Consider the following 27,982-nt stretch of genomic DNA (forward strand, 5'->3'; position numbering starts at 1 on the left):
TTCATGAGTGGTAGTGTGTTAAAGTATAGGTGTTGTGTGTGTGAGGGCAGGTCGGATTTATAACATCATTGTTACATGGTTTTGTATAACCTATGACAGATTTTTAAAAAAATTTTTTTTAATAAAGTATACATTTCCAGTTAATTCCAGTTGTTAACAGTGTTTATGGTGTAACCCCAGGTGAGCATCATATTCAAGAGAGCCAAATTGACAATATCAAGTTTATTTGCAGTCTTTTCCATTATAATTGTACATATTGATCATGAAACAGGATTATAAAAAACGAAATCACAAACGTGTTAATTTGATCAGAAATGAAAGTGCTAATGTGCACATAAAATAAAGGAACACTATAGGGTGGATAGTTGAACACGTTGTGTTATTAATTAATCACTGTTCAATTGTAAACAAAGTTACACATACAAAAAATAGTGGAATAATTGCACTTTAAATGGGGTTTACATTGTTTTTTTTTTTTTTTTACAATTTTACAATGTAGAACAAGATAAATCATTAGTGTGAACAAAGACAACTCTGAGCCTTCATTGATGCAGTATAGTGCAAATCTTGGCATAAATCACATTTGTGTAAATACAACCACAAATTAACTGGTGGTTTTCGTCCTCATAATCAAGATGTGGTGGAACTAAACATCACTAACACGATGTTTCATAAGAAAACATGGCAGCAACAACACTCTAGGCAGTTGTTTGTCTTTCCAAAGGAAGACATACAGCTGCAGTAATTATCGCAAAACTCCCCTGAAGTACCTCATGAGCCAAAACCACAGTAGCTTTGTTTAGATAATGGTAATACAATGCTGGCGTACAGTTCCTGATCAAATAACAAGTTACAGGATGAGATCAAATGAAAAGGAAAAGTCTGTACTTGTTCTTCAGTCAAATTGCCAATCACTGAATTAAAAGGCAAAGTCAAATCTCTGTGGAGCCATCGACTCACAGCCTCTACGATCTACCTAAGCATACAGAACTCAGCCGTAGATCCACTACCATATGAACCAAAAACACCCAGTCCATGATAGAGCGGCTGAGTGAAGGCGGTCTGGACTCTGTGGAGGAGAGTCATGGTGTCAGAGACGCTGTAGAAGGACACAATACCTGCCCTGTGATCCAGGTACACTCCTATTTTGGAGGACGGAGGACCTGAGATAAAAGTGCTGATACTGTTATGTCTGAATGCATAACTGTTGCTGAAACACTCTAATGTCCAAGACTTGTCATCATTTCCAAATCCACTTTCATATCCTGTTCTGCTGACATCCTTGTACGTGACGGCTACTGAAACCTCATTTGTGCTCCTCTCCACCTCCCAGTACTGACGTCCACTCAGACTCTCTCTGTTCAGGACCTGAAACATGTCAGTAAATCTGTCAGGATGACTTGAATACGACTGCTTTTCACTCGCCACTGTTGCTTTTCTGTTCCCTTCAGATAATAACAGCTGTGTGTGTGCTGTGTTTGGGTCCAGTGTGATTTGACATGAATACTGTAAGAATTCAGCTCTTGTCTTTGGCTCTGCTTGTGGCAGGAAAACATCAACTCCAGTCTCTGTCAGTGAGATCTTGGTCCATACGTCACTCAGAATGTCCTGTAGTTTATCTCTGACCTCTGACACAGCTGCTGTCGCATCCTCAAAGTACTGCAGAGGGTGGATATTGATGCTGGGTGAGTCTGTAGATTTACTGATTTGTGACAGTGATGGGTAGTTGTTTAGAAACTGGATGTGGTCCTCGATGTGTGAAAGCTGCTCCAACTCAGCGTCTTTCCTCCTCAGTTCAGTGATCTCCTGCTGCAGCTTCTGCTGAAGCTCTTTGGCTGGACTGACTTCATTTTTCTGCTTGGATCTGATCTGCTGCTTCACATCGGAACTTCTATTCTTGATAAGACGAACCAGCTGAGTGAAGATCTTGTCGCTGTTCTTCACTGCTAAATCAGCAGAGTGGTTGACAGCCTCCACCTTCTCCTGCAGCAGCTTCACATCATCCTCTCTTTCCTGGATTCTCTGCTGGATCTTTTGTCGACTTGTTCCGAGCTCTCCCTGCCTCTCAGTCCGTTCTGCTGAGGCTAAGACTGTTTGGTGATCCTTGTGTTCATCCATGGAGCAGAGATAACAGATACACTGCTGATCAGTGCGGCAGAAAATCTTCATCACTTTACCATGATTAGGGCAGATGTTTTCCTGAAGCTTCTTGGAGGGGTCCACCAGCTTGTGCTTTTCAAAGGCAGGGGATTCATAGTGAGGCTGGAGGTGCTGCTCACAGTAAGAGACCAGACACTGCAGACAGGACATGAAAGCTTTCAGCTTTCTTCCAGTGCAGAAATCACAGGCCACATCTTCAGGTCCGGCATAGCAGTGATCAGCTGGAGCAGCTTGGAGTCCAGTCTTCTTCAGCTCCTCTGCTAAATCTGCTAACATGGTGTTTTTCACCAGGGCAGGCCTCGGTTGGAAGGTCTGTCTGCACTGAGGACAGCTGTAGACTTTCTTCTGATCCTCTTCATCCCAGTGACTTCTAATACAGTTCATACAGTAGCTGTGTCCACAGGGAATAGTCACCGGATCCTTCAGGAGATCCAGACAGATCGAACAGCAGAGTTTTTTCTGATCCATTAGGTTTTGTCGCTGCGCCATTTCACCCCAGAGAAACAGTGATCTGAGCAGTTTCACTTTCTCAACCTAAAAAATCTAGGAAGTGATCCATACCAAAGCCTAGTTCCCTTTGCTGCTCTGCTGTGAATGGGGCTTCACTCTACAACATGTGGGTGTGCACTGGGAGATCTGCGAAAGAGTCAGGAAGCAGGAAATATCTGGACTAAATAGGACGGGCTGTGTTGGACAGCAGGAAGCAGAGGGAGGGGTTATTATGCATGGGATCATTCCAGGAAGAGGAGCCGTTTCAGGGAGGCAGGATGTTTTTCCAGCCTCTGTTTACAACATGAAGTGAATTGCGTGGGACATGAAGCTGGAGTACAACATAATAACACCTTTTGCTTCTAGTGCACAATTTAATCTCCATAGGGCGATATGTCTCAGTCTTTACTGTACTGTTTGGAGCAGTTATGTTACACGGCTCGGTTCAAGTTCCATATAACTGCCTGATAACCCCGGTCAGAAACTTGTCGTGTCAGCCTTTAGTGCAGACACAGTCTCAATAAATGTGTTCTACCGTCTCATATTTCTATTGATCATGAACATGTGTGCTAACATGCTCGTTAAGAAACAAGATTCCTGATATAAAGCATGGGTTCTAGTAATGGTATTACATATATGTTTTGAGTTGGTGAAACAGATATTGTGCTTTCTGTAGCTCTTTAGCAGAATGCAATGTGAAAATCGAGTTAAGCCTTCCAGACTCATCTTCAAAACAAAGCTGCTCTGTGTTTCTGTGTGCCTGAATGAAGGATTGTTACACTAGATGATCTGATGACCAATCAGAGAGCATCACACCCCGCTTCTTTCTGTTTTATGAAAGTGTCAGCTAAAGACGAAATGTAAGGGCTATTGCACTTATTTGTCTGCCTTCCTGGAGCCTCAGTTTGGTTAGACTGCCTTGCCATGTCTGTACTTCACCACCAGGTGTCCCCCTTGGCTTAAATTAATAAAATAATTTTCATTGAGTACCTATTACTGTCCTCATACATTTAATTTCCTTAGTTTGTAAGGTTAGTTTTTCTTTTCTTTTCATTCTTTTTTTTTTTTGCAGCTCAGTTTCTACCTTTCTTTTTTGTGTCTTGTTGCCCTGTTTGTTTATTCATTTACTTTGACAGACTATATTATTCCCATGGTTGAAATGGCTAAACGGAGCATAGGTGATTCATTTAGTTTCTTTTTGGCTGGTGCCTCTGCTGAAATCAGATCACGTTAAAATACTAACAATAGCTGAGCCTGAGCTTGTGTCTTTTCCTGCATTCATGCCTGAGAGAAAAGGCTGGAATGGGATGATTTTGTAGTATTCCCACATACAGTAAGTCAGGATGGTCTGCTGATCTATTTGCTGATCTCGGCCATTATCAGCCACAACCTCAAAATAAAATCCTCTAAAGACAATTCTCCTCCGCCTCCTTTTAACTGGCTAACATACTACTCACTACTGACTAATTATTCTATAGAACTGGCCAATCCTCTTCCTGACGGTCTGGTTTACTTATGTAGGTCGTATAGAGGAATTAGCATTAAACTGAAACTAGTTAAATCAAAACAACCTCTATGGGCTTTATAGCTCTTTTTTAATTGCATTTTTGGTAATACTAGTTTTAATTTAATTTGCACTACACACAATGATGGCTTTGTAACCAGTTATGCACTCATTTGTTAACACTTTTGTAGTTCTTATTACTAAGTGGAAGATATTGTAGCCACCAGAAACTCTCCACATCTCCACACCTGCTAAACAGCAGCATGTTAGCGTTGTTGCTGTGAGTGTATTAGCTTGCTGACTTTCGTGGCCCCACATGATGCACTCCTGCTGCTGTGCTGAGGCAGCTGTTGGTGACTAGTTTCCCATAATGCTTACTTTGACTGTACATCCGCTCTCACGCACGAGATGGTTATGCTTTCAGGAGAAACCTCCAAATGCATCAGCCTTCTGTTGCCTACTAACTTGTCCTTGACACTTTTTCAGTGTGTGTGGACAATTTAAAGGGCCGCCTCAACTACATATAAAATACATGTAGGATATAATACAAAAGGCAGATTTTACTGGATGTGAGGAGTAAACGTAATTGCATTGAGAATATTTTGTGAGATGAAGCTTGGTGTTACATTCAGCATTCTTGACATGTTACAAGTTGTTATGTTTCACTACTTTTCTGTTCTCCTGTTATCTATTCTTAGTTTCATTTTTTTTCAGGTCGTCTACTGTTCGGTATTGTTCAGTATTCTTTTTACTCTGATTTAACACGAGGAACTGATATGACAGACGTCTGTGTTTCCTCATTAGACCGGAGAAACATGACATGTGAATCCACTTTCATGTCTCCATGGTGACGGGTTGTGGTGGTAAAACTTTGATCCTGAACGTGGCTCGACATCAGTACATGCGTGATCAAATGTAAAAATCACTCAAGCATATGCCTACATCAGACACACACACACTCATGCACACGATTGAACACAAACACAACACACACAGAGACCACAGACCAACACTTTATGTCAACTACAGTCAGGAGCTTCCTACAACTGTGTGTGCACGTGTGTTCAGGAGTTGATAGCATTTGCTTTGGCACCTCACATGTTTGCAGAGGCGCGTGGTATCCATGACGACTAAGATGCAGCCAGTAAGATTTAATTGAAAGATTAACTAGAGCCCAGTATGGTTTCAAATGAAAAGTATTGGAAAGAAAACAGCCTATTTGAAGGACTGTTCACAGACACAACAGTTCTTCTCCCATTTTAAATTAGTGTCAATAACACATGCAATGCAAAATAAATAACAACAAAATGCTTTGTGAGGTAAGGCTGGTGTTATTCTATGTTTTATCATCAACAAATGTCCTGAAAGACAAAATTAACAATTTGTTAATTTTTGGCTAACAGATCACAGGCCCCATTATAAACTACTGTGTGCGTGTTCATGGTAGTGAAGAAACATGTCGCCCAGTGCAACAGTTTGGCTCAGTGGTGAATTTTTAATAGTTTTTGGACAACAATAGAGCTCTATGTCCAGCCAGAACAAAATGCTGACATTTTACTTTTTCTGCAAACAATGGATACAAAATTGTCATACATATCATATCAACATGTCAACAATAAGTGTCACATCACATTCACATAACATGTATATGAGCTGAGGGAATGGTGTTACAGCCAGGTGAAACGGCTTCCGTGCCAACCACTGTCAGAGGCTGCATTTCAACATTTGTAAGGGTGAAACCACTGGATATTTATAAGTAGACAGGATATTTTCAAGCCGCGCTTGTGGTAACAAACAGATATTGTTAATGAGATGTCGGGGACATGGTCATGTTTGTGGCGAGAGAACCAGGTCAGCTAAACATGATCTTTTCCTAACCATATCCAAGTGGCTTTTGTGTTAAAACCTAATCAGACCATAAGCACAACATTGTCTCAACATTAAACAGAAAATTGAACCTAAAGAGATGTAAAGTTGCAACAAAAAGAAAATAAAAAAGGAAGGTTTCAACATATATCTAGTGGGTATACAAAGGAATAAGATATATCAAGCTTTGGGTGCACAGACAATACATATTCAATGTTTGTTTTGGTCTTTTCACTCCTGATAACATGGACCACAGAATATCTCCTGCCATATCCTTTATACACTTAGAGCGACTTTACCAAAATGTATAAAAGCTACATTTAGTTTACACAAATGTTTTGGTGGTACGTTGTAATTATGATTTTCTTTAGCTCTTCTTTTGCAGTTCTTATTTACTCTACATCTGTTACTCCATATTCCATGTAGCCTACATTGGCGAGTTTCTAATTTGTAGCTTTATCGTGATTTGGTTTCCCAACATTCTACTAATGTTACTATGTGTCTGGTCTGCAAATACTGTATGCTGCTTGCCAAGCTATCAAAATAAACTTGAGGACTTTATGGGAGTGGATGTGGATGAAGTATACTGCATCTGTCAGTCAGCCACAAAACATGACTGGTTTGCTCACCAGTGTGCTTTACAAAATATGGACTGTGAAAATTTGGTGTGGTTATTTCATTTTATAGTATTAGCTAATATTGCCATATGGAGTTACAGGGACTGAAGGAGATATCATTTATATTATCTTTGGATCATGTTTCACAAATATATATATATATTTAAATTAATCTCTTTTTCTGTTGGTGTCCTGTGAAAACTTGCTTCATCCCTGTCACAGCTGAGTTGCATTTAAACCTCTGTTCGGTGAATAACTTCATATTTCATGACAATATGATTTTTTTTACCTACCAAAAGCCTAAAGTTTGAAACATTTTAATGTTTATGTTTTATTAACACCATCATATGTGCTGTTAAAATAACTGCAGTAAATTTGTAATTTACTGCAAACATCAGCACAGCTTCTCTGTGGAGTTGAAAAAAAAGTACTATCCTTTCAGCGTCCAATAACACTTTAACAACACTAACACTTTATTTTATCTTAATTTCTATTCTTTTCTCTTTATTTAGTCATGTAAAAATATCAGCACATGAATTGTTTGTTTCCACCTGTTGAACATTTAGGCCAAAGTGAATGAGGAAGTAAAATGTAGGCGCTAGGACCCTGCAGGCTCACATCATTTCAGGTTAAATGCCAAATGCGTAGCCTCAATACACACACACGGTGCTGCCTTCACGTGATGCAAGAATTATAAGCTTCCCGTTTTATATGTGTTGTTTCCTCTAATTTTGGTGAGTGGGAATTTTAAATAGGCCTAATTAACCAATAATTTAGTTTAGGCCTTTTCTACAATAACCATTAACACTTTCCACAGGCCTAAAAATGTACCTGTCACAGTAGGTTCATATGCAAGTGTAATGTTTTTATGTTTTTGTTTTTTTGCTGTTGAAAGCTGCAATGTACTGTTCTCACTCAACTGAAGATTTGTAGTGGTATGACTGTAGCCTTAATTATAGTAACCAAAGCAGGAATAATACTTATTACTAGTATTAACATTTATAAGGCTGATATAGAATAACATTCATTTAAATGATTAAACTCAACAAATTGTGGAAAGATCATTAAAACATGTATATGGCATTGGCAGTTACAAAATGTGACATTCTCTTTACAAAAAACCTCAACTAATTTTGAAATTTATTGACAAGAGGTAGCCTAACATTTGTTAATTAATCTGAAAAAAAATCTAAATTTGTGGGGTACTGTAGACTACTTTTTTCCAGCAAATATACTAAATAGTTTATGTTTGGGTTCATTTTGAAATAGCCTCCTGACCTGTTGTCTTTGGCAGGCCTGGGCGAAGGGATTTTGTTCTTCCCCTGCCTCCAGTCTTTATGCTATTGAGCTAACCCTCCCCTGCTTGTGGCTTTGGTGGTACGGTGTTGATCTTCTCATCTAACTGAGAAATAAACGAATAAGCAAATTTTTTCTAAAACTGTCAAACTATTAGTTTAACTTAGCTACGTCAAAATAAATGTAGCTAGCTCAGGAAACTAGCTAGGCTACAGTGTTCTTTAGACGTAGCCTACCAGGTCGGGCAAATATATTAATGCTAATGAAAAACATGGACTCAATTTTGTACAGTATAGCCTTAAAGGATAGTTCCATACATTTATAAGCTTTTACACTCAGGATAAAATAATTTAAAAAAAACCCCAAAAACTATTTTTGCTAACAGTGTTAAATCAACAGAGGCACATGGTAGCACCTGTTTGCTAACAGCTGACAAAACCTACTTTCCGAGGAGTCCCTGAAAGCGGCAGGAGCGTCAACCCTCCACCCCTCGAGGAAGCCGAGCGACATCCATCAGACTCGTTGCGCTCTCGGAGGTCCACTCCTTCACTCCTCCGCCTGCTTCCCTCTCCAAACACTCCGCCGGGCCGCCACACCGAAGCTCCGGGCAGGTTTGGTGCATCTCTGCGCGGATTCTCCTCTCCATCAGGACCGTGGGAGAGATGCGACGTCTCGGAGGAGGAGGAGGAGACGAACTGGCCAGGCAGCAGCAGCAGCAGCAGCAGCAGCAGACACCTGAGAGGAGGATCTGAGTTTGTTTCTGTAACGTCAAAGAAAGGTAAGTGCCAGAGAGAGAAAGGAAAGGAAATGTTCCCGGGACATGCTCCAGGCTCGGCTCGGCTCGTGCCTGCTGCAGACGGTTGTTTGGTTGTTGTTTACTGGTGCGTTTCCGTGTCGTCTCCAGCATCAGAGGAAAGGCTGGCGGTATGAGTCATAGCCCGGCGCAGGGCTGCTGGAGGAGCTGCTGAGGAGCAAAGTGTCTGCAGCCTCCGAACACACAGTGCTTATCAGATCCGCCGCTGCACACGCAAAGCGCTGCTGCACCTCTCTTATGTTTAGGCAAATGACTAGACTAAATACAGTGTGTGTGTGTGTGTGTGTGTGTGTGTGTGTGTGTGTGTGTGTGTGTGTGTGAGGGAGAAAGAACGTGATCTGTCATGCTTTTTGCCTTCTAGAGTTGGAATACAGTGTGTGTGTTTGTGTAGCTGGAGTGTGTGTGTCTGTGTGGGTGTACATGCACATGTGTGTGTGGCAATATACTTTATCTGGTTGAAGTGCATGAAATCCACCTGCTTAGTGGACATCCTGTTGGTCTGGAGCTGTTTTGATGGCCTCTGTGGGTCCTTTAGTGTGTTATATGTGAGACAGCAGTGTGTGTCCGACTTTGTGTCAGCGGTTTGTGTTTCACCCAGTTTGGTTTTGACATGTCAGTGCAACCATGCACTTTGCTCCATAAAGAAATGTGTTGTTGTGGGACAGCTCGACTGTTCTGCACAGAGCCCCGACCTCAACCCCAGAACTCTGTGATCACCCAGCATCAGTGTTAGACCCCAGTAATGCTCCTGTGGTGGAGTGAGAGCAAATCCATACAGTCAGGTTCTATAACCTGGTGTACAGCCTGAAACCAGAGGAGCGGAGGATGTTACGGCAGCACGTTAAAGGATCAGTTCACCCAGAATGAAAATTTCAGTCATTGTCTGCTTGTCCCCATGCTGATGGAAAGTTGGGTGAAGTTTTGTATTCTACAAAACATTTCTGGAGCTTCACAGTAAAACAGTGTTGCAGCATTCTCCTAAACAACTAAAGGCGATAGGGACTTGTTTTAAAATGTAAAAAGCACGTCCGGCGTGATCCAAGTAAGGATAAAAGTTTCAAAAGTCTGCATTTTTATCTGTAACAACTTTCTGCATTGAATTGTTTTCAATACTTCCATTTTCACTCTCCATACCCTACATATCAATATGTTTAGCTGCCAACAAAATAGCATCATATTTTAAACATGTTCCTGAATTCATCAAATGATTAAAGATGATTTGTGTTTGAATGTTACGCTAAATAAGTCTTAATAAAGCTGAGTAATTACAGTGGCAGTATCTATGATGAAAAATGGGGGACCACGCAAGAAGTCAGACTCCAGAAACTGTCCAGAGAACCAGGTCCAAACATTGCCTGGAGTTGTCCTTTCACACATGTAACATAAAAAATGGTCTTTGTCAGTCGAGGGCTGGCACCCCTTGATCCCATTGGACACGTCTCCATGTACCTTGTGTGTGTGTGACACAGTCTTGTTGTCTCGTACACGCAGCTTCATACCCCACCGGGAGCGTTTCAAATGCGGAGCGTCATGCCCTGCCTCATATGTCGACTTCCTCAGATTGTGTTTCGTAAATTTTCCCTTGATTCTTGTGCTGCTTCTATCATTGGTGAGTAGGAACTGTTTGATTTCCTGCCTTTCTCAATCTGCTCTGTCTTGAGGCAGCTTCTGTTTGCTCCTATCAAAAATAGACTTGGTGCATATTCCCCACAGAGCCCAGCGGAGAGCCTCTTCTGGGACACTTTTGAACATGCGGTGGTACACCTGGTGGAACTATGAACCATTTTTGCGTTGTTTTTGCGTTGCTATCAATACCACATGTATTTGGACGTGTTCGCAATACCAAGGAAAGCCCAGAAAGCAGAATAGAGAAGGAAACAGCTACCGTGCAATGTCAATAACATTCAGTGGTCACGTTTCTACTGTCGCATGGTATATATGAGGGCTGCACAATATATCTTTTCAGCATCGACTTTGCAATGTGCACTTGCACATTGGTCACATCGCAGGATGTGCAATGTCAAGTGAGGCACATTAACTCAGCTCTTTAACATTTTAGATGTGTTTTTTTATGCTGCCTCGTCATTCAAGCTGAACGTTGAGATTTCAGTACTTGATAAATATCTACAATATTGCCATTCAGTAGTCTTTCTGCTACTTTGTGGTTGTAACCATGGTGACTTCCGCCTACTGGCATGCACTTATAAGACGGTCCCTAACTTCAGTCCATCACTTCCTGTCTAAGTCAAGTCAGCACAGTGTCGTGCTTCAATCCCGTATGATGAGTTAGATATAACACCTGTGGAACATCAGTCACACAGCAGGACTAATGCATTGAAAGACATTGAACATACTCACTAAATGTCTGAGTATTGACGTCCTGCTGCTTTGGATACTCCCAGTTCTTGTTCTTAATGTCCAGACATCAGTCACCTGGCCTCCTCTGATACTGAAGAAAAGTCTGAATCTGATGATTATGAGATGAGATCTGCTGAAGTAGGGAGGAGATCTTGAATTCCACCAATTGTAGCCATGTGTGATGTCAGCGTGTTTTGGATTTGAAGTTGGAGTTTTGACGGAGAAGAAGCGGTATGATGCTTTTTTGTTAAATTGTGCCAATCTGGAAACGAAGGGGCGCAGTAGGGATTGATGTATGGAAAGAAAATCTAGTTTATCGTATCTGTTTAGAGCGCATTATCAGCCTATGTCTGAATAATCTGTATTTGGTGACGCCCCAACAGTGTACATGCACTGTGACAGAAATCTTTGCATCTGTATAAGATTTTTCAGTGTCGCTTACAAATCAAATATCACAAATCGACTGTATTTTTTTTTTAATCCGCCTTCTGCTGTTTCACCAGGTGTTCCCATGAATGAAAGATAATATTTCAGACACACACACACACACACACACACACACACACACACACAAGCAGCTCGACTGCCACCGTGACAGTAATGAGTGTCTCTCTGTCCCATAGGCAGACTCGGGTATTTGTTGACTCATAAATCAGTTTGTAAACAAAGACGGAAGGAGCAGAGGTAATTAGTGGAAGCAGCCTTTATTGGTTTGGTAATGCACTCGACGTCCCCTGAGCTGCTGGCAGCTTTATTGTTTCACGTCTCCAGTATCAATCCAAGTTGATTCCTCGCTGATGGACTCATAATGGAAATTACAGATTACATTTAGCTCGTGGGTTTGTTATCACTGCCGGTATTATTATTATTATACACTGAAGGCCCCGGCTTTCTCAAAATCGCTATTCATTTGTTGGAATTTCATAAAAAGATGAATTAATCAGTAAAAACGAGAAAGCTGTAGCTGCAGGGGATGCTACATGGTGGTCCCCAAACCACTCTTTCAAAGCCAAGCAATGTGTACTGGTGACTTTTTGTCACAGGTTGTCTGTGAAGTCTTTAGATTTGAGTTTGTAAAAGTCTTTCACACGGATGTTTGCGCATTACATTGTGAAGAGCTGCACTGCTCATAGCAGCTGAGGCTTAGAGGATCCTACAGGCAGACCCTGCAGGGAGACGCTCTGGGTGCTGACACTTCCCATCATATTAATTGAAACTACTGGCTGCTGCCTAATTTGCATTTTCATTTGCTCACACCGCTGCGTAAAAATCCTGGTTACTTATGTTCCAAACAAACACCACACATTGATAAGACTCCTCACACAAGGTAAGACGGCTTGCTATGAGTGCCGGTGTGTCGTCATTAAGTTAATCAAAAGATACGATGGAACAATGAACTGCAGTGTAACATTAGAATGAAAGTAATTGATGTCCACAGCATGGAGATGGATCGATGCGTGTTAATACGTACTGGCAAAAATCCAGACGTTTCCTCCTGGAGTCACAGCTCTCAGAACTGCCCCACTGTGCTTTGTTGTCACTGTGAAGTGAGCGCGAGTCACCCGCAGAGACTCAATATAAAAAAAAAGGCCAGTTTCAGTTAATTCAAAACTCAGCATTCAAAATGTTAGTGTCCATTAATGCAGGCAATAATGCAAATTACTCTTAAGCTGGTGCATGGCTAACATAGAGATACTACACAGTACATATAAAAATATCAAATGCAGACAATAAGACGACAAATTACATGCAGTAAAATGTCTAACAAGATGGTTAATTTAAGAAGTTGACCAGTGGGAGTTCTACTAAGTATAGATGGATATATGTTGGCTCAGCTCACTCAGTGTGGAGGTGCCGTCTTAATTGCTGTTGAGCTGTGCAATAGCTGTGGAGAGGAGCATATTTTAAAGTGGCACTTCAGTGCACAGGAGACTCTGAACCTCTGCCTCTACAGCGTCATCTCGGAACGGGCTATGAAGGGCGTGGGATGGGTCACTGAGGATTTTGTTGGCTATCATCTTTACTGCTTGCGTATGATGTTACGAGAGCTGGTCGACCTCTTTGGAGAGTTTTGGCTTCTCTCTTCGCAGACATGGACACGATATTTAAACCCCACATAATGTAGATTAACGCCGAGTGCAACACCGTTGTCATCTGTAACAGTTTGTCAGATGTAATGGAACATCACGTGCTACAAGCTGCAAATAAAACTCGGAACAATGTTATGGCTCAAAAACGTACATCTTAAAGTGAACATGCAGGCTCAGGCATCTGGCACTCAAAAGTTTGCACGAGCGTTGCATAAAACTCAGAACAGTAATGGCATGCCAAGCGAGCATAGCCTGGACCAGAGACATTGGCTGTGTTCGAAAACACATACTAATTATGGTGTTACATCCTCAGCACATCAGAGGGAAACCCACAGACATTTTTTCCCATAAAATATGATCCTGTTTCACCAAAATCACTGATAGTTGGTGCTGCGTCTGATGGCCAATCGTAAAGCGGCACTTTGGTATCATTTTGCATCTCTTTCAGTGACATTTTGCTCACTTTAAAGGTGTTTTTGTCAGAATGGTTTGCAAATGCTGAGGTTGAAGAGTCATACAGACCTTCCTGCAGGAGATTCACACTGACTTTCTCTTTCAAGTATTATTATTGGACACTAGACAGAATATTCTATGATAATGTCATCAAAGACACAGCTATTTAAACCTGGATAATGTTAGTCCAGTACATCTCTCCCTCCTGCTCTGTCTGCCACCTCATCCTCCTCCACAGGGCTCCTGAATGATAGCAGTCTGACTGAGAGTACAATAACGTGGAGTCACAGACAAACTATTTGTACATGTTCAGGCCTGTAGACCTTTCATGCCATTGTCGTTGAGTTTTTATGAGGCATATCAGCAGTTTCCATGGTAATGTTTGAAAATCCAGAGAGAGTTACAGCCCGTGAGAATACAGTTTTGATGTTCTGCTGTGATGATTTTCTTTGACCTTTTAACTCTGGGACGGCTCTCCCTAACCACTATGCCCTTTTCTTCTCGCTCTCTGTCTGTCTCTGTCTCTGTCTCTGTCACTGCCTCTGTCTCCTCCTCCTGCCTCCCACCCGCAGTGTATTGACCAGGACCAGCAGGATTCACCCAGCCTAAGATTATTAATGCATAAATAAGATTTCCACCTGATAGCGAGGGGCCTGGCTGCAGTAACACTCCTCTCCAAGTCAAGCGGGCTTTCCCGATAAACTGTCAGCAAATTGAAGTTTTACTGATACAGACCTGTCTTGGCAGCAACTATCTGGTTGATTTAAAAGCTCAGTAACAGATTGGAGCCAACCCCTCTTTTTTTTTTTCTTTTTTCACAGAACTAATGAACTAAATTACAAACCAGAGGTGCTATGAATAAATGTATGTCAGTACAAACTCAGTGACCTGTCGGAGCTGAGCGTTATCACAGCAGACAGACTCATTTTGATTCACTGCGAACATCTTTGTTGCTTGTGTTCCTTTGGCTGTCACCTCCTTCTATACCTTAATCTATAGAGCCACCATAATCTCAAAAGGTGTTTTTTTAAAATGTTTCATCTTGTGTGAATAAAATACGTTGGACGCTCATTTTCTCAAGCTGTTATTAGAATCTTAAGTACTACACAGCTACAGATATGCTCAGGGAAGATGCATATCTGAAAAATGGTAACAGAATTAAGAGTAATATTAGTTGAGCTGGATCCTGCGCGCTTACCACACTGACAGCCAGACTACAACCTCACTGGAGACAGTTTTTCTCAAGAGCAACAAATTATACTTCAACTCATACTAAATCAGCTACGATCAATGTTTTTCTAGCTCAGCGGTTCCCAAACTTTTTTAGCCGCGCACCCCCTTCTATGTCCCAACCGGGTTGACGCACCCCCAATCCCCCACACCTTCAAAAAAAACAAAATGCAACAAGCTTTTTTATAGCCATATTAAAGGCGGCATGTTTAATCATGCTCAAATGACCAGAACACACATATAATAAAATAATCACGATCACAACAATGCGCTCTGGCATTTGAATTAATCTGAAACACTGTAACACAGTTTCAATATAATGCAACAAAGTTATGCGCAAGCTTCCACTTTAAGAGCAAAGAGGATTGATGACAGGCTCAGGATCAAAGGCAGAAAGCAGATAAATTGGGGAAACTGTAATTGTGTAATTATCAGACCGCCATTACATTTTTCATCTCGCACACCACCTAGCGGCAGCTCGCGTACCCCCAGGGGTGCGCGCACCACACTTTGGGAATCCCTGTTCTAGCTTATTAATAATGGATCAAATGATCACATGTATGTGAAAGAGGTCGAACCCACCGAGAGTTCTGCAGCCCTGCAGTTCCCCTCCGCTCTATGGAGCTTCATAGTGTCTTTCAGCTCACTGTTTTGGTTGTCTGGCTGCAACATATCTGTTTTGGTTCCCTCTCGTCGCTCTCATCAGCATTGTTTCTGTTTTCAGTGAAAGAGCTCTGATGAGCCTAGTGTACGTTACCTGCACAGCACCAAGAGACAGAGACACATTGACAGATGAGCTGATAAACGTAGTTGAACATGTCGGGGCTTAAGAGCCTGATATTTGTCTCAGTAGTTGGTCGCCTATGTCAGAGAGGGAGGAAGGAACGAGACTCAGCATCACGTGAATAAAACTTTGAAACATTTTCTCTCCCGTCAACATCTCTGCATGTCAGAGAAGTTAGAAAATCATTAGAAATGGTTGTTATTTATTGATGTGGTCACCCCAAGCAAAGCAAATTTGCCATGGAATAATTTGTTTATTTGCATTACTCGTGCAAGTGTTTATTCCCCCCCAAATGCTAGATTACTGTACTGTACATTAGCCATTAGCCAGCTAGTGAGCGAAGGCACGAACTAGGGTGTGTGTCTGTGTTTGAATTCAGGACAACCTGTCACTGATATCAGCACTCACCAGAGACTCTGGTTCTGTCTCTTCTTTAAATGGTAGAAATGGTAGAACAAAGATAAATCCACATTTTTAATCCCAAACAGACAAAGTTATCTCTGAGCTCTCCTTCCATAAGTAAACTTCTCTGGATCAGAGCAACATCTGATGTGACTCTTGGTGTTTCTTCCTCCAGAAGGTCTGGCTCTGCACCCCACACTGTCCTCCAGAGCTGGCTAGCTGTTAGCAGCTGAGCAGTGGCTCTGCCTCGCTCTGCCCGGCCCTCCCCACACAACACTCTGCAAACGTCTTTTGTGTTGTTTTGATAGAGAGGTGGCTCAAGCTTCTCTAATGTGAAGATATTCCGCTTGAACTTGACTAAAATTATATTAATTATCTTTTAGTTTTGGACTGTTGGTTGGACAAGCCATCATTTTGAACATGTGATGGACAGTTTTCATTATTTTTTGACATTTTGTTGCCATAATTGTAAGAAATATCAACAGATTAATAGATAATGAAAATGATCTATATTTGCAGTCCTATTATAATCATACAATTAGGAGCGTCAATTACTAATTCCTATTGTATTTGTTGTAATTACAATTACCGTATTGGTGGCTTCTCATGGAAAATCATTTTGTAAGCAATCACAAGCTATTTTATAAAAGCCTTAGGTGAGCAACATATTTTTTTTACTACAAAAGAAAAATCCTTGACATGCTTTTACAGTTATCAACGTACTGAATAGACTGGTTGTAATAATAATGCTTACATTCATTTATTCATTTGAAAACATAAATGCTGACACATCTAACTGATAATAAAAATGAGTTGCAACCATATTTGTAACCAGTCCAGTGCTGTGTATCATTTTAAGCTCTTTGTAGTGTTTACAGTGTCTTTTGGTGTGAGGATGGAGATGCTGTGACACATTCAGGTTAACGATTTGATCCCAAGTGTGTCGCTCAGTCCAGCCAGTCAGTATGTATAATTTACAGCCCGATAAACAGAGGAGGGACTGAGGGAGCGAGAGGATGTAAAAGACTTAATATGAAAACAACTGACAACCACGTAGACACAGATTAACAGACTCACAGGCAAACAGGTATTCAGCTGTTTTTGCAAAATGTCTGCAAGAGATAAAATCCAACAAATCCAAATTGCATTTATATGGTGAGCTGAAATAAATAGCTCATGGTAGCAGAAAAAGAGTTGCACAACAGTGCTCATGACTTTTACCCTCTCCAGTGTTAACTTGGATGCAAGCGCAATTGCAGACCCAAATTCACTTCGAGCAGCTTGAACGAATGCAAAAACACAGCCACTTAAAAATCTTTCAACCTGAGTGAAAAAGTCCTGCATATTCTGGGTAAATAAATGCAAGGGTCAAAGAATTAGTCCAGCGGTCATAGTCGTGTGAATGAAATAAGAACATTTTCTCATTTTCTGTCTGGAAAGCCAGTGGCATTGTGAGAAAACTCAAAACCTGTTTGTTAGGAGGTCACAGGGGATGGCTGGGTCAAGGACGAGTCTGTGTGACTCATCAGACTTATGTTCACATCCTGTCTTCAAACAACACTCAGTGCCGGTTTGACCGAGGGGCTGCAACAAATGACTAGTTTAAGCGTCGATTATTCTGCAGATTATTTTCACAATTAATTGATCAGTTGTTTAATTGTGTAGTCCAGTGTTATTTCAATCCTGGTCCTCAGAGCCCCTACCCTGCATGTTTCAGATGTTTCCCTGCTCCAACACACCAGATTCAAATGATCAGCTCGTCATCAAGCTCGGCTGAAGCCTGATAACGACTCTTTCGATTGAATCAAGTGTTTTGGAGCAGGTAAACATGCAGGGCAGGGTGCCCCATCCATCCATCCATCCATTCATCCATCCATTATCTGAAACCGCTTATCCTTTTCAGGGTCATGGGGGGGCTGGAGCCGATCCAAGCTGACATTGGGCGACGACGGGGTACACCCTAGATAAGCCGCGAGTTCATCATGGGGCTGACATATAGGACAAACAACCATTTTCGCTCACAGTCACACCTACAGACAATTTTAGAGTAACCAATTAACCTAACTTTTTGCATGTCTTTGGATTGTGGGAGGAAGCCGGAGTACCCGGAGAGAACCCACGCAGGCACGGGGAGAAGATGCAAACTCTGCACAGAAGGGCCCTGCCCGGTCCAGAACCCAGGTCCTTCTTGCTGTGGGGCAGCGGCGCTAGGCAGGGTGCCCCAAGGATTGAAAAACATTGGCATAACATGTTCGACATTTTTGCTTGAAAAATGACTGAAATGATCTACTATCAAAATAGATGGTGATACATTTTCTTTACATTCACTAAAGAACATTTATCATTTTAACCAAACCTTAACCAGAGGCTTGGCTTGGTTTAGAGGTGGCTGATCAGAAAACACCCATTTGAATAGTCAAGAAGATGACAAATTGATTTTAACTGATTGATTGGCAAACAATATTGCCAATTGGGTCCATTTTTACATCAAATAAGTTTTAATTTGATTGAGTCTGTCTCCTTGTCCTATCCTAGGTTGACAAGGTTTTGGGGGTGCACCACTTAGTAACTTAAATGGCATAAAATGTCTTCCAACTATCTATCCATTGTATTGGACACCATGCATGAAAGGGATGGATTCATTCAAACATATCTTTGACATTTTTGTATTGGAATTGGTACTTATTGGCTGTTGATGCAGATTTAGAAGAAGCTGAATTAATTCATGTTGGCCAGGCCAATTTATTTATCAGTCTAGATTTCTCAGACTATTTGATAAAAATATGTTCCTGAAAGTTTGTTACGCCACAGAGAGAGACAGAGCCTGTGACTGGAAGTGGACTGCTTGTCAGAATGAGAACAGAAATGTGGGTAGGACTGTGGGATCAATAATAAAGACTGTTCTTCTGGACAGTAAATCAGCTCGGCAGTACATTCTCGCCCCTCAGCTGCCACTTTCATCCTCACTCGTAAATACCCGGATTACTTCTTACTTCTTCTCATGACAGAGAACTTCTCGCTGTGTAGTGCTGTTTTTAATGATGGAGGCTTATGTTGATTTATAAACAGCAGAGGCACACTGTTCTCTGAGGGTCTGTAAGATAGATGGATGCTGTTTCTCCATCCTTATGCTGTGGTCTCAAATATCAGATCAGGCAGCAGGAACCCTGGTTAACTGAACAACATGAAACTGTCTCATTGTGAACAAATTGAGGGTTTCTTAAATGAATAATTAACACTTTGTTTGATTGTTTCATTGGTTTGTGATGACTGCTTTTTCACACATGAGCCAAGTGGAATAATGTTTCAATATCTAATTCTCTGGGGCTTTTTACTGTCAGTTACTCCAGCTCAAGTCAGACATATTTTACACAAGAGGGATTTAATACCTGCTCTCTTCCTTATTGACAAGAACTTTTTATTTATAAGAAACAGACAGTAATGCAATTGTCGAAGACAGACAAATCCCTCCTGCTGCTTGCAAACTTGTCTCAGTCCAGACTGATCAGGGAACCACTTAAAAATGTTTTTACTGATAAAATAGAATTCAAAGAATGCACAGAAATCAAACAAACATTGCCCAGGGTTTCTGTTGAAAAAAAATTGGTGCAGAAGAAGAAGGGGAAGATTTATTGAGCTTAAAAACAGCTCACTAAGACCACTGAACACCAAGCTTAAGTGTTGGTATTTGACGACCAGTGAATTAGATTTAACAACCAACTATCTTTCTCCAGAATTGCTTCCTACAACTTTGATACAACTCAAATTGTGCTTAGAGGTAATTATTTTCTGCTGACATCATGACAGGAAGAATATAAATATGTTGGACTCAAGCATTGTAATTACGGGACAATGGAAACCCTGAAGTTGACCTTCATCGTTAATTGCTGACAGAGGTAATACTCACTCCCAGACTTAATAGATAGATTTTGAGTTACTCCTAAAACAACATATTTCAGTTTCTAAAATAACATGGCTGCTGCAGTGTACCAGTGACAGGTGTACCACACAGACAGAAAGGTACTTAGTTAGGTTGAGGAAAACATCTTTGTTAGGGTTAAAATAATAGATTAGGGTTAGGAACATTGAGTTACAAACATACCTAACAGCAGTTATGTGTCTTTTGCCTCTTCACTACATTAGTAAGTTCAAATAACTCGCTGTTGTCTTTTGGTTTCACACAGGATACAAACAGTGGTCTCATGTGCTGCTTTCACAGTCAACCCATATGGCCATTTTTCTGACGAGGTTGTGCTGTAGTAATGAACGACAGGATCCTGGTCATTTTATCAGTTAGCCTCCAGTTTAAGTGGCAATCTTATACTGTCAATCTGTGGTTGTTAGAAATATAGTACGAATGCAGTGATTAGTTGTAATAATCTTTTGATACAACTAACGAAGAAATGCAAGTTAGTGAGTGGTAAATACTCCAATCACACTGGTCCTTCTTCTGTTTGTATGTAACAAGTTGTATGTTGCTGATCCTTGCAACTAACAATGTGATTAAAGTCTTGATAGAGAAGATGTAAGCATCTGATCAACCAGGGAACCAGAGAGCTGGAATCATTTTTTGTAGCTAAAGTGACCATGAATTAATAAACTGCAGTAATGAGCTCTATATGTCACTGCCAAGTATGCACCAGGGGACTAAACACAATCTGTACTTGTTTGTCTCTTCCTCTAATCTTTCGTTCATTCTCCCTCGTTGCTTCTTTCTGTCTTTCATGTGTCTTCTTTTATTTTCTGCCAGAAAATCACAGGATGAATGATCCCCCCCTTCCCTTTTCCCTCCGTTCTGTCTTCATTTCTACCTGTACAACTCCGTCTTTGACACGTGGGCTTTGTCTTTCTGTATTTGCAAGATGAAAACAATTTCTCTCCTTTCTTTCTGTTGCTGGCTTTGACAGATTTCTTTTAAATAGATGTGGGATGTGGGCATGTGGAAGCAGAGTATTGGTGCAACAATTGTAATGTCCTCTGGCTGTGGGGGAAACCTTGACATTTCGATTTTCTGCACAATATATCGCTTTAGATTTACCTGCCGCTCTCTCCACTTTGACAGGCAGGAGTTGGGCGAAGGCAGAGAGATCCTGTATTAAACTGCCTTGACATTTTGTGATGTGGTACCGTCTTCTCTTTGCTACACCGAGGGAGGACAATGTGTTTATTCTAGTATTTCTGAAAGACAGTTATTCAGAATTGGATTCATATTCCTTTTGCCACGGAGCTAAATGAGCCTGGCTGAAGAAAACTGACACAAAATGTAAAAATGTCACTTATCCAAGAATTGTTGATGAAGGTTCTCCGTCATCCAGGTCATGGTAATTCTAAGTGCTGTATCGTAGGCAACTGGACTTGTTTTAGTTTATTGAAGACGTTTCACCTCTCATCCAAGAGGCTTCTTCAGTTCTAACTAACTGGAGGGCAGTTGCAGGCTTTTAAACTCTGTGTGGGAGTGTCCTTACAGAGTCGTTATGGTCGCGTGTGATCTCTGAGTTTCAGAGTCGTTATGGCCACTATCCAAGAATTGGATTTGTAACTGAACTTTCTCCTCAGTCAACAACTCAAACTTAGAGACATTAAGAGAGTGATATGTTTTTAATTTCATGGCGTGTAGGTTGATTTGAACACATAAGATTCAGCACAACACCAGAAGATATTATCACTTCCAGGGTTGAAGTTTTAAAAGCCTGGCGCAGGGCAGTAATGTGGGTGGGGTTTGGAAGTATAGTTCTCTAAAGCAAAGACAGACAGGATTCAATGTTCAAATGTTCACAGCAAGCACTAACGCTGCAAGGTGTGGAAGTTCTTACCTTACCTAAAGCAAGGCACCAAAATTGCCTGTATTAGAAGTTCAAATCCATAGAGCAAGGCACTGGAATTGCCAGGGTTGTAAGTTCAGTTCCACTGAGTCAGGGAATACAAGCAATGGAAGCAAGTTATCTGCAGCAAGGCATCAATAGTGCCAGGGTTTTGAAGTCCAGTTCCTGAGAAAAAGGCAGCAAGTGGTTGTTTTGTGCTCCAAAACAAGGCACAAAAAACCCCAGATTTGGAAATACAGTTCGCCAAAGCAAGGCATCAACAGTTCTAGTTTTGGGACTTCTCTTCTCTGGATCAAGGCGCTAACATTGTCATAGATAGAAGCAGAGCAGAGCTCCCTAAAATAAATCGCTAACACCACTAGTGTTGGAAGAGATATTCCTTAAAGAGAGCCACGAACACCACCGAGATTTAAGGTTCAGTTCAGTTCACAGGGCTGGTGGTTCAGTTCCTTTTCACGCCAGAGCGACCAATCCTCCTCTTACAAGTAGGACGTGACCACCAATGCTTAAAAGATAAGTTGGTTAATGAACTAGTGGACTGACAAAAGGTAAATCAGTGTGTCAAATTAAAGTACCAAACGCAAAATTTGAGGATTTGCTTTTCTTCTTCAGGTATTGCAGTAGTTGGTTAGGTAAAAAAACACTTTTAGAAAACACTTTTGACAGTCATCTTATTCGTCCCCCAATAGATCGCTACGTTGACCAAAATTGTCCACATTACTCTCTCATAATGACAATATTTTATTCATACTTGGATGTTTTTAGGACGCATTTATTTGCCTTGTTATGTCTGTGCTGTAAAAGTAAGCAGCAGATTTTACACTAATTGCACCTTATTAATAATGAATGTAACAACCAGGACTGGATGTACTGTATTCACAGAAATGCCACACGCGTGTGCACGTGTGTGTGTGTGTGTGTGTCTCAAATATTGGATCTCCCTCTGTTTGGGTGTATGTGATCGAGAATACATGTATAAGACTGTTTTTGGGGCAAATATGAATATCAATATTTTAGAATGGTAATATTCAGATAATAATACATCAGCCAGTATTCTTTTAAAAAATGTAATCAAATGTGGAACATGGTTTTCTGCTTTCAACATTTGTTGTAAATGAGTAAGTGATTTGGCCTATATTTGTCATATTGTGCTATATATTTACAGTATATGTCATATAACTGAACTCGGTCAGTACTGTCAGACAGTTTGAATGTGGCCTACTTTCCAATGAAGTAAAGATTGCCTGTAATCAGAATAATATCCCTCAAAATGAACCCTGAATGAGATAATAGATGACTTTTATTATCCAGCCAAGCTGTAAAGATGAATGATTAGTTAAGTAGATATTTACAGTTAATATACTATCCCAGTAATTTAATCAGATTTTTTTTTCAAATTTGGATCCAAACCTGAACCTCACTCAAAAGTGTTTCATACTTTTTATTTGAGCACAACCCTGTCAGACTTCTCTTCCTGCAAGCTTTTTATACTACTCGTGTTGATCCCTCACTCCCTCTGTTTCGCTGTGAGGAGTTTGCTTGATGTGCGTCAGAAGTCTCTGCACGGCTCATTGTCGGGACGGCTTCAAGGGAAACTGCTACGAGCAAACCCAAAGAGAGTTTAGCGAGAGAGGGGTAGAAAGAGACACAGCAGGAGACAAGAGGCAGGGATGAATGAGATTCAAAGAGAACGAGAGGAGAAAAAATTAATGAGGACAGAGATAAGGTAAAAAGACAGGATGAGAGGAATATGTGAAGTTTGATGTTGAAACACTTTGCAAACCAAAAGTCGAAGAGTCTCGAAGAACAAACACAACCACTTTACACATCCAGTCACATTAAGCCAAATCCTATATTGCCATTAGATTCTTTTATTGTTAAAGAACAAATAAAGAAATCTAGGAATAAATAACAATTCCTTTAAAAACTGTTTAAGTGCAGCCACTTTTTCAACAGAGCAGTTTAAAACAGTCGTGCAACAGAAACTTAAATAAATCCAGGAATAAATAATTCCCTTAGAACTTACTCACGGAACTTGTTTTCTTGCAGCACCGCACTTCGAAGAGCAAATGTTGACGCCGATACTGTGTCCACCCAGTGAGCACACTCAGCAAAGACATGGGACACACGTCGGCGGTCCAGATGTCAGTAGTAAAGCTGATTGCCTGCACGTCTTTCAGCCTACATGACGTGTTCCCCTACTGTCGCATAAAGTTTAGGGAGAGCAGTTTCGTCATGCTCTTTTGGCGTGATGCGTCTTCAAATGCTCTAGAAGGTTGCTGGTGTTGAAACTGGTAACACTCGTGCGTGCCACCCCTCCAAATTACAGCCTTGCATACTGAACATGTCGCCGTTTTACTGGTGGGGTGATCCAGAGTAAAATATTGCCAAATAGCTGACATGTTGCTAGCTCCGTCTGCAGCAGCGGCATTTCCGATACTGGTGTCAAAATCGGAACAGCTCTAACTGGATATGAAGAGCAGTCTCCTTGCTGAAAGTCCTGTGTTTGTTTGACCTAACCATCTGTTCCCGGCCTCTTCTCCATGTGAACCTTCTCACTCTTTATACAGCTTAATCTGACTTCCTCCTTTACTGCCATGATAATTCATATGGCCACTAGAGGTCACCGTCTAACAAGAAATGTCAATATCGGTCATTATTAGCCATTTTCACGGTTGACCTATGTTTTTTGATGAGGATGAGCTAATAAAGGGAGTGATCAGTTTACATATATGTTAACTATAAAGGTTTTCTCAGCATGGTGATAGGAAACTCAATCTGGGTTGCAGATTAAGTTTATTACGAAATGTATTTGGTCATGCAAATTAGTTATAAGTGAATGTATTTTCCAGGGACAGGTTTTCTTTTTAAGCGAAGAAAAGAGCCCATGTCACGTCTGAAAAGACTGTAAGTGATGAAATTGCTGGTGTTTTCCAGACATATTGAAATCTCAACATAAGATGCAAACACTCGAGACCAGAAGTGTTGATGACTCAGAAAACAATAAGGTGTAACCGCAATGTTTTCTTGCTTTTATTGGTGTCTGCATAAGCTGAAACAAAAAGCTGCTCTGAGTTTAAGCCCTACATATGATGCACAGCCAGGGAGGAGGGAGGTTTAATGCAGGAGAAAAGGGGAGTCACAAAGATGAGAGAGAGAAAAGAGAACGGGAAATAAAGCAGAGAGACGGAGGAAAGGCTAGTTGCTTGGTGACGGAGGCAGAAGGAGAGGAAGGAGAGAGAAGGTGAAGAAAGGAGAGAAAATGAAGAGGAGGAGGAGGAGAGGTGTGGAGTTGTTTTCCAAGTGCAAAGAGTTAGTGGTCACGATGCTACTGCCATCCCTCCCACTGTGCTCTCTCGGAGGATGAAGAAGACTGTTGGCTCTCAGTTTCTACATGTTGTGTCCTAGTGAATGTTTTATGGTTTTAATTGCTGTGAAAAGGGTGTTTTCAAACTGGCTGCCCAAATCAGATTCTTGGCATTTTCCGACTGCAGTCTGATAGCTTTTGCAAAGGCTGGCTCAGGAATGGGATTCCAACTTTATCTAACTAAAGCATCACAGACGTCACCATCCAATCAAAATGCTTCTTTATCTCTGAGGCCCCAATGTTCTGTTTCAACAAGAAAGACACCACATCAAGGAAGAACGATTATCCAAACAGTTCGATTGAAAGATCCACTGATGGACATTTTCTACGTTATGAATGAATCAAATTACTTCTCATCAACTCAGCAGCAGGCTGCTCTGAAGTCACAGTACTAGCTTGGTGGATGGCTAATTGGCTTTTTTTAGAAGCTAAAATCAGAGTGGACTTACGATGATATACATACAAGGACTCCACCTGGTTTCCAACTCCTGGCTTGGTGGCTCCAACTCTTCCAGAGCAGCTTTCTCCATTCGCAACAAGCGTATTCGCGTATTTCTCCTCCCCTGCTGGTGCAGCCTCTTTTGCTTCGTTTGAGGCTTTCTGTTTGACCTCTGTACTTTAGTTGTACTAATTCAACTGTGAAATATGTATATTGTGTAAAAGACATACAACTAAGCAGTGCATACCTCTGTCAAGGCTCAACAGTCCCCTTTTGTACTTACTCATAGATACCAGCCACCTCAATATGCCTGATTTTTTTTCATAAACGAAAATGTCGAAAAACTACCTATCGCACAGTGTTAAAGACAGTCAGAAAATATTCCTGGGTCCATCCCTTTATCCGGATCGGCAGCAAAAGTTAATGGGGTCTATTCTGGGCTGAGATGCAGTAGTTTTTGTGTAAGCCTGACAAACAAACCAACAAACACACAACAGACTCAGGTGAGATAATTATATTAACTACACTGTCTCGTAAATCGTCCCAAATCTTTGCTTTTTTCTTGTGGAACGTCAGATGGTTTCCACAATGTCCATACCCTTGAAATTTAAGAAAGTAAAATCACTCAACTCACCATTCACTGACATATGCAACATCTGACGAGGGTTTACAAGAATTAAAGCTGCTTGAATTTAACTGATCAAAAGACTGAAATGTTGAAATCCACCAATACATTGTGTTGTAATTTGAGATTGTGGTATATAACAGTCATTTGATTTTGTCCTTCTTTTTTTCCTGTTCATCCCTTTTTTAATAGCTCTTTCGTTATGCAGATTATGTCCCTTTTTTCCTCCTCTTATTGTCTTTTGCTTTCCTTCCTTCAATTCATTAAAGCCAAGAAGGTCTTTAGCCTTTAGATAAGTTGATCCACAGGCTGCCGCCTCAGCAATGCAGTCAGACTCATTTCCCTCTCTGAATGGTCTGGAGGAGGAATTCACTATTTATGGCCGAGGTTGTTAAGAGCTGAATCCACTGGGAGTCACTGCAGTTTCCAGCTATACATCCACACTATGGTTGCTGTTTACCTCTTCCCTCCAGAGCATGGAAGGACAATGTTTTAATACATATCTAAGTTGGAAACAAGTCTAGAAGCATTTGATTTTATACCTTTAAAAATGTGCAGAAAGTGTAGAGATTTTCCAAATGTGTTTGAAAGTTGAACAAATAATTTCTATCACTTTCACGTCTTGAAGATGCACAGAAATATAAGCCATTCACTCAAATGAGTAATTTGTCCCCCTTGGATTAATAATATTGTATTACCTTAATTTAGTGATTTGTTCTGTAAGCTATTGAATTTTACCCCCTCAGATTATGAAATGGTCTCACTCATTCAAAACTGTGGCGCTGCTACATTTAATGAGGACAATATTCATTTCATTACCTGCAGTGATCCTCCAGCAGCAGATACAATATGTGTTTCTCTCCGTTAACATGCACAGTTGCGCTTCAGGATAAACTACATTGATTATTTTGAATAATGATTAATAAAACCCCCAGACAGGATCGGCTGGTATTTCATGTTAATTACTGTTCTGTGTTCTTCTACACATAGAAAGGTCACGCATACAGTCCAGATTCATACAGTAGAATAGTTTTCCGAGAAGCTGCTGTCCTCCTGATAAATCCTGAGATTCTTCAGAAGCTAAAACTTTAATTCTGCTCCCTCTGGAGAGTTTCCTCCATGTACAAGCACATTTTACTATCTGAATAATGTGCCCTTTAAATAACAGGGAAAATACAGGGCTGTTGACTTTAGAACCAGCTTTTCGTTGGTCAGTGGCACAATTGCTTTCTGCTGCCTAAAGATAGTAATGCACCATCAATGCGACTCACAACTCATTATAATGAGTAACTTGATTACCTTGCTTCTCAGTCAAGGTTTAGCCACAACTAAATCAGCCCTGGAGGATACAGCTGCATTGAAGGCATTAACCAGCTTCAAGTTACCCCAGTTGGAGAAGTTGTTGTGTATTTGAGCTGTTGTATATATATTTACTATATTGAATATTGTAGATATTGTTTTAATTTCCAACACTGGTACTGGTCGGTGGATTTTGTTACCTTCAGAGCTAGGCTAGTTGTCTCCCCCTGCTTTCAGTCTTAGTGCTATGGTTACTGTATTGTTCCATAGCTTTACTGTCTATTCAATGGACAGACATGAGAGTGGTATCAATCTTCTCTTCTATTTTGGCAAAAATTATATTTCCTAAAATGTCAACCTTTTTCAC

The 27,982-nt window shown here is 40.8% G+C and overlaps 2 protein-coding genes across 2 annotated transcripts in view; one reads left to right on the forward strand and one right to left on the reverse strand.

The window, feature by feature from the left end:
• Positions 1-463: 463 nt before the first annotated feature.
• Positions 464-2,649, reverse strand: LOC311274996 (E3 ubiquitin/ISG15 ligase TRIM25-like; the record flags this gene model as incomplete). Its single annotated transcript, XM_084383131.1, has 1 exon — positions 464-2,649. One exon carries the CDS (start codon positions 2,647-2,649, stop codon positions 973-975), a length of 1,677 nt encoding a protein of 558 aa, XP_084239257.1. The 3' UTR covers positions 464-972.
• A 5,747-nt stretch (positions 2,650-8,396) lies between these two features.
• rab27b (RAB27B, member RAS oncogene family) overlaps positions 8,397-27,982 on the forward strand; it is a 62,213-nt gene continuing 42,627 nt past the window's right edge. Inside the window, exon 1 of the mRNA XM_084339712.1 lies at positions 8,397-8,710. The gene's annotated coding sequence lies outside the window, so the exon portion shown is untranslated. The remainder of the gene's footprint in view (positions 8,711-27,982) is intronic.

This window comes from Pagrus pagrus, assembly GCF_965226575.1.
Source record: "Pagrus pagrus genome assembly, chromosome: 19".
Classification (NCBI taxonomy): domain Eukaryota; kingdom Metazoa; phylum Chordata; class Actinopteri; order Spariformes; family Sparidae; genus Pagrus; species Pagrus pagrus.